Source organism: Phocoena sinus, chromosome 2 (assembly GCF_008692025.1).
Source record: "Phocoena sinus isolate mPhoSin1 chromosome 2, mPhoSin1.pri, whole genome shotgun sequence".
NCBI lineage: Eukaryota > Metazoa > Chordata > Mammalia > Artiodactyla > Phocoenidae > Phocoena > Phocoena sinus.
The window spans coordinates 50,627,866-50,640,908 of NC_045764.1; the positions used below are offsets into that span (position 1 = coordinate 50,627,866).

The 13,043-nt window shown below is 37.2% G+C and overlaps 1 protein-coding gene across 4 annotated transcripts in view; it reads left to right on the forward strand.

Annotated features, from left to right (window-relative positions):
* Positions 1-13,043, forward strand: part of LRRC28 (leucine rich repeat containing 28) — a 189,986-nt gene that overhangs the window by 122,380 nt on the left and 54,563 nt on the right. For all 4 annotated transcript variants that reach the window (XM_032623663.1, XM_032623666.1, XM_032623665.1 and 1 more), the window contains one exon: positions 6,615-6,821. In XM_032623663.1, the coding sequence (XP_032479554.1) occupies positions 6,615-6,821 (207 nt within the window). The remainder of the gene's footprint in view (positions 1-6,614; positions 6,822-13,043) is intronic.

Here is a 13,043-nt window from a genome sequence, read left to right on the forward strand (position 1 = left end):
ATTTTCTGGTCTTTCACAGTTTATGATGTGTATAAGTGTGGATCTCTTTGTGTTTATCCTACTTAATATTTATGGAGTCTCTTGGATCTTTAGAGTAATATTTTTCATCAAAATTTGGAATTTATGGCCACTATTTTTTCTAATATTTTTTTCTTCTCCTTCATTCTCCTTTTCTTTTTATGGGAATCATGTCACACATATGTTTGTGCAGTTGGTTTTGTCCCACAGATCTCTAACCCTGTTCATTTTACTTCAGTCTTTTTGGCTGGTTTCTGTTTGGATAATTTTTGTTACCTGTTTATCACTGATTTCTTGTTTGCCTATTTGGACCTACTGTTGAGGCTCTCTAGTGAATTTTTCTTTTCAGTTGTACTTTTCAACTCCCAAATTTCTGTTTTCTTACCTCTCTTTATTGAGAATAAGTTTTCTGTTTTTTGAGTCATTGTCATCATAATTTCCATCAAGTCTTTAAACTTATTCTTTTACTTCTTTCAACATATTTATTATAGCTGCTTTTTATTATAGCTGCTGTCATTGTCTGCTAAATCCAACATCTGGGTCCACTTAGAATCAGTTTCTATTTACTCATTTTTTCCTGAATATGGGTTACCCTTTCCTGTTTTATTGTATGTCCTGTTTTATTGTATGTCTTATAATTTTTTTTAAACTATACATTTTAAATGATATATTTTAACAACTCTGGATCCTGATTATGTTTTCCTACCTAAAGATTGTTGCTATCTTATTTATTTATCTTAGTAATTTGCCTGGACTAAAACATGAAATTCATTTCCCCCACAGTGATTGATGTCTCTGTTTCATGTTTTTTTATTGTTGTTATTATTTTTGTTTTAATTTTTAAGCCTAGCTTTCTATGATTTGGCCCTGTGTCTGTATAACTTAGTGGTTGAACACCTTAAGCTAGTAAGGCTCCTATCCTCTGCCAGTGGATCTGTGTGTGGATTCAGAAACACATTTAATGTTTAGGCAGTTCTCAAGTTTACCCCAGCTGTTATTTTCTGTTGGGCCCTCTCTTTTCTCCTCTGTGCATGTGTGCAAGTTCTGTGTAGTCCTGGGATATGTAAACAGCTGGAGCCCTCTGTGGTCTCCCTTGTGCTTGCTCACCACCTCCTGTCAGCTTGGGATATGTGGAGAGTCTGTCAAATACTTTCTGACTGCTTTATATCCCATTCTTCGTTGTTGCAGTTCTGGCTTATCTGCCCATTCCATTGCTTTCCCCAACCAGGAACCCCTCAGCCTCATAAAAATCATTGGTCTTTCATGTTTGCTTGTGACCAAGATTACTAATCATTACTGACAACAGTACTGGGTACGGGTTTTTCACCTTTTGTTCCAAATCGACTCCCTGACTTTTGTTGCAAGTCAGCTCACTCTGTCAGTGAAGCTGTTGGTTCTTTGCAGCCTGCCCTGCCGTATTAGAACTATTGTCCTCACCAAGCTGGATGGGGGAATAGGAGCCACCCCAAGGAAGCATGCCACAGATTTCTGTTCTTCTAATCCGAAGTGCAGCAGTTTTTCATGAGTAAGCTCTTTTCTATTTGTTGAAAAGCATAGGTCAATTTCCAGAGTACTGAAATGGTTGCTTTTGATAATTTTGTGTAATTTTTATAGTTGCTTTTTCAGCAGAGGATTTGGCATCCTTCTCAATCCATCATACTAGAAGTTCCAGCTTTTGGGGGGGGGGGTTGTTTGCGTGGCATATGTTTGTATTAATTTATGTTTTATCTATCTATATATTTATATTTTAAATGGATTCCTTTTAGATAGAATATACTAAGGTCTTGTTTTTAAGTCCAGTCTGGTCATCTCAGGCTATTTACTTTTAATGTTATTATTGATCTTGTTAGATTTAGGCCTGCCATTTTATTATTAGTTGTCTGTTTGTAACATCTGGTTTTCTTTCTTTGTTCCCTTTTCCCTGCCTTTTTTGGTATTATTTGAATGTATGTTTTGTATTCTGTTTTAATTCATTTATTGGCTTTTTGGGTTTATCTTTTTTTGAGTGTTTATCTTATTTTTAGTTATTGCTTTAGGGATTACCTTATACAAATCTTTCAAAATCTGCTTTGGAACTCCTTTTACATTACCCCACTGACCTTTGTGTTACACTTATAAGTAGTACGCCATATATTGAAATGCTTTCAGCAGTTATGCAAAACTTAACTTAAAAGGAGAAAAGTGATAGTTTGTTATATTTACCCAGATATAATAATTCTTAAATCTGAAGACATAATGTCTAAAACTTCAAAAATTTGGTGAAAGACATAAATTTACAAATTTAAAAAGGTCAGCAGACTCCAAATAGGATAAGTTCAAAGAAAGCCATTTACAGATACATTGTAATCAGTCTGCTAATGACTAAAAATAAAGAACAATTCTTGAGAACACCTAAAGAAATAATGATTCAAATAATTGTGGATTTCTTCTCAGACACCACGGTGACTGGAAGACAGTGGAACACCATCTAAAAGTACTGAAAGTAAAGAATGGTCAACCCTGAATTATGTACCTAATGAAAACAATTTCTAGGAATTACAATGATATAAAGACATTCCCAGGGAAACTAAGAGAATTTGTTGCCAGCATACCTACTCTAAAAGAAGTAAAACTTCTTCAGGCTGGTGGAAATGATATAAGCAGGGTACTTGGATCTTCAGGAATGAAGGAAGAGCAGCAGAGTATATAAGAGTATCCTGTTGTCCTGGCCTCAGTGTAGGTTCTGAACTTGACCAAATTTGCTAGATTTATGTTTGGCTGATAGTTTTCCAGTTTTTAACTTGAGCTCACACTTTGGGCTCTGTTTCTTTATTCCTGCATGATATATTGCTATCCCAGGTTTATTTCCTGTCTCTTGTGTTTAAGTTAGAATCTTAGATAAAGTTTGTTTGACTCTGTTGTTTTCTAAAAATGTGCTTCCCATTAGCTGAGCTTAATAAGTATATATTTTAATTTTGTTAGAATAAAGATGCCATGTATAGTCTTATATTTGTGGCCTGTTTTAAAATGGTCATGAAAATTATGTTTATTTCACTCCACCTGAGAAGCTATTTAATTTTATTTCTCTCTCTTTCCCAAATACTTTCGTAGGATGACAAAATCGTTAATTTTCCAACTATATTATATATAGTATTTTACTCAGTATTGTAATTGGAGTAATATTATAATTAGCTCAGGTTTTTTCTAACAAATGGAAAGGCCTATATATTAAGCTACTTAGACAAAAATGTCCTTTTGTTACATTTGTTCATTTAATATATGCAGTCCTGCATGTTTAAGTCTTATTCATCACATATAGGAAATAAGAAATGTCAGCTCCTGTTTCCTCTTCCCATTCCTTAGTATTTTGACTTTTGATACTGACAGTATGTGTTCTTTTCTTTGTCAAAAGTGTTATTAATTTTAATATCTGAAAATGTATGTGTATCTGTTAAAGCAGCATGTGAATACTGATCTGTTAAAAGTAAATAATCAAATTTTACAAAATTTAAATTCATAATCACATATTGTTTCCCCATTTCACAGTACAATAAGGCAATGCTGAATCAAAATGGTGGACAGTTGCAAGCCTTAGTAGTTTTTTGTTTTTTTTGTTTTTTTTGTTTTTGCGGTACGCGGGCCTCTCACTGCTGTGGCCTCTCCCGTTGCGGAGCACAGGCTCTGGACGCGCAGGCTCAGCGGCCATGGCTCACGGGCCCAGCCGCTCCGCGGCATGTGGGACCTTCCTGGACCGGGGCACGAACCCATGTCCCCTGCATCGGCAGGCAGACTCTCAACCACTGCGCCACCAGGGAAGCCCGCTTTAGTAGTTTTTGCAGCCATGTCAAAACACTGTTTTACACAGTTAATTATTTTTGAAATAATGATGAAAATAGTTTATTTTGCTTTACTCCCATGTGATTTTTGATGGATTTTTCAAATTCTTTTAAGTAGGTGGCTTATAGGTACTACAATTCAGAAGTATTGGTATAATTAAAATTTTTTTTCTACAGAAAGATTAAGCTTTTAGCATTGGCATCACCATACTTAGAGTATAATAGTCTAGAAACTTGAAAATTATCTTTGACTTTTTCCTGTTTCACCATTTTCCATTTCCAACCAAGCATACTCTCTGCTTTTCTTAAAATATCTCTGGAATTTACCTGTAAGCTCTATCACACTGCCTTCATTCTCATCAACTGTCTACTTGTTTTCTCTGCCTATAATCTCTTTCCATTTCATTGCTTTCTGCATATTTACCATTTTCATATTTCCAAAAGAGTCCTTTCATCCTTGAGAATCTTCAGGAAGTGTTATGTTCTCACTGTGATAAGTCCAAACTTCTCTACCCAGTATTCATTATCATCAATGTCTCCACCAAGCCCTCTGTACTGAACTTATTTTCTGCTTTTTTTCCCATTGGTATCTTTGGTACTTGTCAGGTCTCAAATAGTCCATTGTGCATGTTGTATTTATTTTTTCACTTGCATGCCTTTCCTCATGCTTTCAACCCCATCCCCATGCCTCGCTTGAAATGCTATATCCATTTTATTTTTGACCTATTTGAGTTCTCATTTCCTTCAATAAATTTTGCAAAAGCTTCTCCAGCCCTTCATCTAACTCTTCTTTTCCTGAGCTCCTATCACACAATGTCTTTTATATGTAATGTGATTCTTAGTGGCAGAAACCTTGTCTCATTCTTCTCTCAGCACCTGGCTCTGTGGTGTATAAGCTGATTCGTTGCATTTCTGTCCCATTTCACTCCCCTAATAACTTTATAAAGTGAGGTCAGGAAGATTTCTTTTTCTTTTTATTCAGTTCTAAAACATGTTCTTCTGTCAACTCCCTCACCCCCCACATGCCCCATCAGAAGCAATCTGAAATAGATAGGCAGACAGACTTGGCTAGAGGAAATACTGTGCTAATGGAGCCAAGAGTGAAATTGACCCCCATGTGCATCAGTTAGGTGAAAACAGAACAAAACTCCCATTGGGAGTCACAGACTGTTCATTGAATCCTATCTCCTGTCTTCAAATATGTATTTGTGTAGTATTGGGGAAATAAAATAAAGTGTGAACTTCCTAGCACAAATCCCTTCTATATATTAGTAAAATAACTAGAAATTAATGTATTTTTGCACTTGTATTACTTTTATAAAAAATAGTTATTAAAAACGCTCCTGTTAAGAGTAAGTGTATAACAAAGACCAGCAAACTTTTTTTTGTAAATGGTGAGATACTAAATGTTTTTAGGCTTTGCAGGCCACATATGGTCTCTGTCATATGTGTGTGTATATACATATATATACATTTTTTTTTCTTATCGTTGTTGTTGGGTTTTACCACACTTAAAAATAACCAGTCTTAGCTTGCGTGCAGTACAAAAGTGGGCCATGGGCCACATTTTGCCTGTGAGCCATAATTTGCCAAGCTGTCTGCCAATAAGAAAAGCTAATCTGTGTAACTGGACATCCAAGAGGCAGAAGATTTTCTCTCCAATAGAGAAGACATTGCTCATACTAATCCAAGTCCTGAACAAACTGGAATGTGCCCAGTGGGGTGCATTCAAGTTGGGAGGATCATGAGAAACCTTAACCTGAGAGGAGCAGCTTGTTGAACAGGGTCAGGTTGGAGAAGTGAGAGGTGGCATTACAGTGGTCTTCAATACGGAAGTTCCGTGATACGAGAGAAGCAGACTTGTCCTGCGCAGTGCTACCTGTAGAGCCTCGAGTGCAGTGTGCTGTCCTGGACAGAGTAATGTCCTTCCCCTAGAGACTGGTTAGCAGAACCTCCTCTGCTCTGAGTGCTTCCTGGTGGTTTTCCCTGAGAAGGACAGAATACCTTATAAAGAACTTCCCCCCTCTTTCAGAAGTGGTGATTTGGTGTATGCCATGTCTCACCATGGAATAGATTACAAATATATACAAATATGTTACAAATATAGACACCAATAATGAAGGAATATTGGAGTAAATGGAAGGATTTCATTCAGGTGGGATTAAAGTAAATCTTCATAGGATTTTGGGTTTTAAAAGAGGAACCACATGGCTAGACAATGTCTAAAAATATTACCTTACAATAATTTTATTATTATAATCTTAACTGTGGTGAAAATTTCAAAAGCCATTTTCATTCTTAGTCCAGAAATTTTCTACTTAGTTCACATGAACAAGGTGCACTTACTGGGATACTATAATTTATGTTTTTAAGTCTCCTACTATCTACTTAGAGAGAAGGTAAAAACCACAAAAGTAGCAAGAACCAGTTACCATGAAGTGACTGTAATTGTTCTTCTTTCACATTTGCAACAACTCTTGATTCATCGGGAAGCAGAAGCCATAGTAACAGACTTTTGGCTCAGATTCATCACTTTGTGTTTCTCCTTTCTCCAATGCCAGCACTTTTCCCTTTTTAAAAAAATTCTGGCAGACTAATTTAACGACACCTACTTAAGTTGGATTATTTGCGTACTGGACCTAAATCCTGCACTTCGGTATTAATGTCTATGGAAATATTTGCAGCTACTAATTTTATTTGGTTGAACTGTTACAGTGTTGATTCATTTTATTTAATTAATTCATTTAATCAGGATGCAATTTATCTTGATTTTGGTTGTAGAGGTTGGCGATTTGAAGGAGCTGCAGACACTAGACATTTCTACCAATCGTTTGCTAACTTTACCCGAGAGGCTTCACCTGTGCCTTTCTCTGCAGTACCTCACTGTGGACCGAAATCGTCTGTGGTGTGTGCCGCGCCATCTCTGCCAGCTGCCCAGCCTCAATGAGCTCTCCATGGCTGGAAATCGTCTTGCATTTTTGCCGCTTGGTAAGTAATCATGTTTATGTGGTAAAGCAAAACAGCTAAAGAACAAGATGGAAAGTCTTTGTTTCCTTAACTAGGAAGGATTAGTTAGTTTCCTTCATTCTGCTTATCTTGAAGATGCTTCTCTAAATCCATTTTTGCAGTGAACAAAGCATCATTCCCAGTTTAAAAAGTTTATTTCTGTTAGGGATTTCATATTTTACAAAACTTGTGCTAAAAGTTTGTTTAGAGACAAAATATATGAGATATGAGATGATTTACTCAGAGAAAGGAATTAAAATATATGTATATGTATTATATATGTATATTTTGTATATATAAAATTATAAAATTGACAAGAGGTATTGAGCAATATGAAAGAATAGCTACTGTATAAATATATCTGCTTACATGTTGACTTCTAGGTAAAAAAATTTTTATTGGGTATCCTAATGATTAGTATTGCCAGATAACCAGAATAGAAATTTTTAAAGACTTTTGAACTGCCTGCTGAGCTAGAAATGTCACCCTGGCTAATAAATAATATACTTTGCACTGTAGATCTCTGTAGCTGGCCCATTTTGATATATGTTAAAGAACATAGGCCTTTAATAAACAATATATTTATTTTTACAGAGAATTGAATTATTTTGTTAACTTGTAAGAAACAAAACTGCCATTTAAAAAAAATTAAAATTTGAAGGCCCACAGAACCCTAAACTGTTAGAATAAGCATCATATAATCTTATTCATAAAAGCATTTTTTATGAGTAATTTATCTCTGTGGGCAGTGAAGTGAATAATTTACTAGCCCCTAAAAGGAAATATTTTCTACCATAATACAGTGTACATATTATTTTCAGTTAAAAACCTCTTTAAGAAAACTTGAAAATCCTGGGAGACATGAACATCAATTTGAGTAATAATAAATAATTATCCAATTTAAGAAGATTACTTTTCTATAAATATAATTAAATTCTTTTTAGAAATTAAGAAAATAAAGTAAAACTATTTCAGAAGTAACCTACCTTTCTAAGAAATCAGAGTTTTTTTTCAAGTGAGAAAATTATTGAATATAAATTGATATTAGAAAATAAATATACCTGCTGCATAAACCATAGGTTGTACAACAGTTATAGTGGACAAGCATCAAGTTACAAATCTAAAGATACAGGTTCTAGATTAGCTCCACCACTTTGTAGAGCATTACCTGGAGTAAATCACCAAAACCTCTCTGAGCTTCATTTTCCTTGTCTGTAAACCAGAAATAACAATGTTTATCCTGCTTACTTTAGAGTTATTTCCAAGTTGAATAAAATAGCTGTTTTTTATCCACTCCAGCTGTGGTTCCTCATCCCCCTAGTCAATTGCTACTCATTCCTACCTGCTGTTTCACCAGTGACACAGTCGAGCATGTGCTGTGGTGGCAGTGGTATTGGGAGAAGAGAGGGAAGCCATTCCAGTAGGTGGCTGACCACTGTTAACAGTTGGGGTGCCAAGGAGTGACATTGTGTGTCCTGCTGAGTGGTTACAGCAGCAGATGACCTGAGTGGCAGTGGCTAGTGCAAAGTGATAGAAATGGTTGTGGGGTAGAAGATAGAGTTCACTACACTTTGCCTGGCTGCTTTCTGCTTTCAGTTATGTACTGGGGCATCTTCTCTATGCACCATGGTGAATGCTGCTGTGGCTACAGAAGTGGGCATCCCTTCTTCAGCACTCAGTATTCAGTGGTAAGGACAGCCTAACAAGTTAGTTTCTATCTCCAGGTTTCTTGTCACCCACAAAGCCTTGCCTCTGTGATAGAGGAGGTTTTCCTTTGTGAACTTGTTAATATGTTATCAAAGAGAGGCAAGTGGGGGCTTCCCTGGTGGCGCAGTGGTTGAGAGACCGCCTGCCGATGCAGGGGACACGGGTTCATGCCCCGGTCCGGGAAGATCCGACATGCCGCAGAGTGGCTAGGCCCGTGAGCCATGGCCGCTGAGCCTGCATGTCCGGAGCCTGTGCTCCGCAACGGGAGAGGCCACAACAGTGAGAGGCCCGCGTACCGCAAAAAAAAAAAAGAGAGAGGCAAGAGGGTCTTCACTGAGTTCTGAGGAGGGTACCTCGCAACATTAAAGGTCACCGTAACTCTCAAACCTGGGACCGTGTACAGCCCAAGATATGGAAGCAGCTTCCACACTCCCCTGGGTGCCATCTCAACTCACAGCCCTGACAGGACACAGGCCTGTGGGAAGGCTTTACTCTACTTTAGAAAGACATACAAGCAAGAGGATGGTGATGAAGATCATCCAGTGAGAAAGAAACAGGCTGCCTGAAGCAATGCTCTGCCCTGGTCTCAGAGAACAGCATGAGTAAAGGGCCAGGGGGCCAAGACAAGCACTGGTGGCCTTTCTATATTGTTGGGTTGGATGATCTTTGTAAAGAAATGGGTGGGACAACTAGAGAGCTACAGTATGAGGTTGCCCAAAGAGGGCTTCAGAAGAGCAGAGACAGCATAATCTATGAAGATGAGGAAATTGAAGCTGACAGAAATAACAATCTTCTCAGTCTCATTTTGGTTTTTGATTTTTGTTTTTGACACCATTGAAGGTGGATTTAGAAAGGGAACTCAATTAAGTCTTTAGGAAGAAAATAAGTCCATAGCTGTCCTTCCATGGAGTTTGTGTACTTGAAACCCTTCCTTGAACTCCTTTCTGATACAGCAAAGCCATCTAATGCTAAGAACTATGCGGGACAGAGTCAAATGAAGCAGGCAGCTGCTGGCACTGCCTTTCCTCAGAGAACTGAACTGTTCCTGGAAACTTAGCATATAGGGATGCCTCTTTACAGTAGTTAGGAGATACGGTGTGTATACACATACACATAACTACAGTTTTCAAATAGAAGGCTCCTATGTTTAACTGTGATTCTAATGTAGAACTTGAGTGTTTATGAAATGGGTGCTTTAATATTGCTGCCTGTGATTGGAGGTAGGAGTCTTATTTTGGGGAGCTACTCGCTGAATTCAGTTTCTTGCCAAAGAACTTTGACTTAGGAGAAAAGCAGTTTTTTATGGGGCTTTTTAAAGGAATGTCAGATTACAGCCTCTTCAAAAGTGACTACAGAAGCTATAGTAAGGATGACTTAAATCACTTGTAATACTATCAAAATCATTAACACTCGTGGAGGGTGTTCTTTTTAAGAAGAAAAGTTGTATCAAGAAAGGAGGATGTTCCTGATATAACTATACCATGACAGCTGAATGACAGATTAGTCTACACACAGAAACTCTGTTCCCACTGCTGTCAGCGAGGAGGTGGGGAAATTAATAACTTGAGCCTCATGCTATGAGACTTAATAGAGGCCTTGAAACATGAATATTTGTTGTTGATTCAATATAGCTCTGTTGACTAAATAGCTCATAAAGATCTGACTCACCTCTGGGCTTCTGAAAATTTAGGAAAATACAAAGAAAAGGGTTTTTTCCTGTAAGGCTTTTTTACTAGGTTTACTGGTTTCTCTTGCATAATTAATAAACCATTATTCAGTAATGTTTACAACTTATTTAATGTTGAATAATAGATACAAGTACTGTGAGGTTGCCCATGTACAGACTGACTATGGAAGAGCATTTTTTAGTTAGCCCCCGGGAAGTGCTGTGTCAGCTAAACTCAATGTCAGGAACTTCTGTAGTTTAAGAAAACAAAAGTTGCACCCACGGTGGCAGGTGGAATTTTTGAGTGTTATTTTAGAAAACAGTGAAGAATTCTTAGCTAAGAACAAATGACATTGAGATTTACGGAGTATCCTGGTGTGTAAACTACCATGTAGTAAACCCCAAAGTTAGTGAGAAAACAGCTTCCTACCAGTGGATAATTATTTGTGTTTCTAAATCAGTCCCAGAGTTGTTCCTTGGACATTCTAGTAGTGAAGTATTTATTTTCTCAGGAGAAGTTATTCTGTGTGCCAAGGACGTGTGCTATGAGTGAAATGACAGCTCCTTTATTGCTGTGGGTTATACCCTATAACTTTGATAGGGATGTAAAACTGGCCCTTTATCACATAACAGGAGATCACTCCAATTTTTTGTAGTAGCTGTAGTCATTTTTCGTTTGTAGGAGCTGGATACATTGTGTAGGGGAAAAAAAAAAGTTTATTCCAAGTATTGGTGCAGTTTTATTTAGAAAGTAGCTTGTAGGCATTTTCAAAACCCATGCTGAAATCTCTTCTTTTGTTGCAAATGGCATATAAAAGACACAAATTTTTAACTACACTTGTTTTTTCTATGACTTCTCATTCCTGCTTTCTTTGTATCTGCTTAGAAGGTCAGGAAAAGAATTGCTGTTTACTGTTTTTTAAGGAAATACTTAAGTCCACAAAGTGAAGCTATTAGAACTTCAACTCCAGGATGGAAACCAGATGGAAACCAATTAATAATTCCTTAACCTCAGACTTAGAGATGCATGTAAACTGTACTTTACTGAACCATGGAATGTATTTGATCTGCAGCTTGAAGAAGTACTGCCTTGAGGTCATTGTTTAATGGGAATAGTTTGCAAAGTTTGTAGCCTTAAATACGTTTCAGTGCTAAAATATTTCTTCTGGCTCAGGCCAGAAGTCCCAGAGGTTGGAATCAGTCTTATTTTTGAGTAGAAGGTATCTTGGCTTTCCAAGGAGGGACCCAAACATGCCATTAAAATCGTGTTCTGTAGAGACTGTTGGGCAGGTCTCTAATCAAAGGCATAATGAAAAAGGAGAAAAGAAAGGCTTGAAAACAAGGTCCAAAAACTAGTAGTGGGAAGAAATGAGAGAGAAGTATTCTGTTAACTAAAGTTTATATGACCCTATTTCAGGAGCAAAGTTGTAACTCTGCAATGTGTATTTGTTCAAGAAAATGGATGTGCAATCCTCCTTTTTGAGCTCTATCTTTTTGCAAGTATTTATAAAAAAAATTTTTCATCCTAGTGCTGCTTACTCATCTGACTTTTTCCACTGTCTTAATGATCCTCTCTGCTTTATTTTTTTATCATATCAGGCCTTTACTCTTACCTTAAGGTTTTCTTAGAGCATTAACAGGATTATTTAATATGGCTGACAGGATTATTTAACATGGCTTCTACAGTGTGGGCAGACATTGACTTTACTATGCTAATATATGAAGAGAAAAGTTCACCTAGAGTAGGTGAACTTTAAAGGGACAAATGTATATTTTTCTTAAAGTTTTGGAATAGGATTTTGGAGTAGGGAGTGATTAATATGAAAAAGTGAACCCTGTTTTCCTCGGATATCAATTTAAAAAAAGAATCGCTGCTTATTCTTAAAAAGGTACAGATGTGAAACAAAAATAAGTAGTGTGAGGGCTAGATTGATGAGCAGAATCTTTGCCAGCGAAGTTTTTGTTAATTTGGTTTTCTAAATAGTGGCAAGAATGTACGGTACAAGCAAAGTCTGGAAGATGTTGTCAGTTGACTTTAAAGCATGAATCTGGAGTTTCTGTCAGTCTTAGTTTTCAGCCAAGTTCTTAAATTTGGGGAGAGGGAGGACAGGTCCCAGTCCAGCTGAGCAAGAGCTCAAGGTAAGATGCAGAGTGAAGATGTTTTGCTCTCCGCGCTGGCTGCCCTGCCTCCTTCTCTAGGGTCTTCCCTGAAGGAATTCTTGGTATTTCTTGTAACTGCTGCCCTAAATCTGTAAGTCAGACCTACCCCATCTTTTAACAGAAGCCAAGGGATATTTTGTTCATCATTTATCTCCTTGTCATTTTCTCCTGACGTCACACCTGGATGCTTGGGCATGCCCGTCCTCAGGTGCCCACTGCACCCATGCCGCCTGCTAAGGTAGTGTCACTTCCTACATTATGTGGGAGTGCCCTGCTTATATGCAAATGATCTGTTAAGGGAGGCTGCCTAACTAACATCATGGTGAAGCAGGCAGGCATGCTTTTAAATTCTAGCTCTACCATTTAATAGCTGTATGATCTTGAGCTTAGAAAAACTATTTAATTTGTCTAAGTCTCAGTAATGGGGTAATATTAATACCTACTTCTTAGCACTTTTGTGAGAACTAAATAAGATTTAAAACACTCCTATCACTCATAAATACTACATAAGCACACAATCAATATAAACTTTTATTGTTTGACTGGACTGTAAGAAAGGGTTGAGACAGCTTATGTCTTATACCCTAAGCATCTAGCACAGTATCTTGCCCATTGCTTATAATAATTTCTTTATTACTTGACTGTGCAACACAAGTAGAGATGCTAATGCT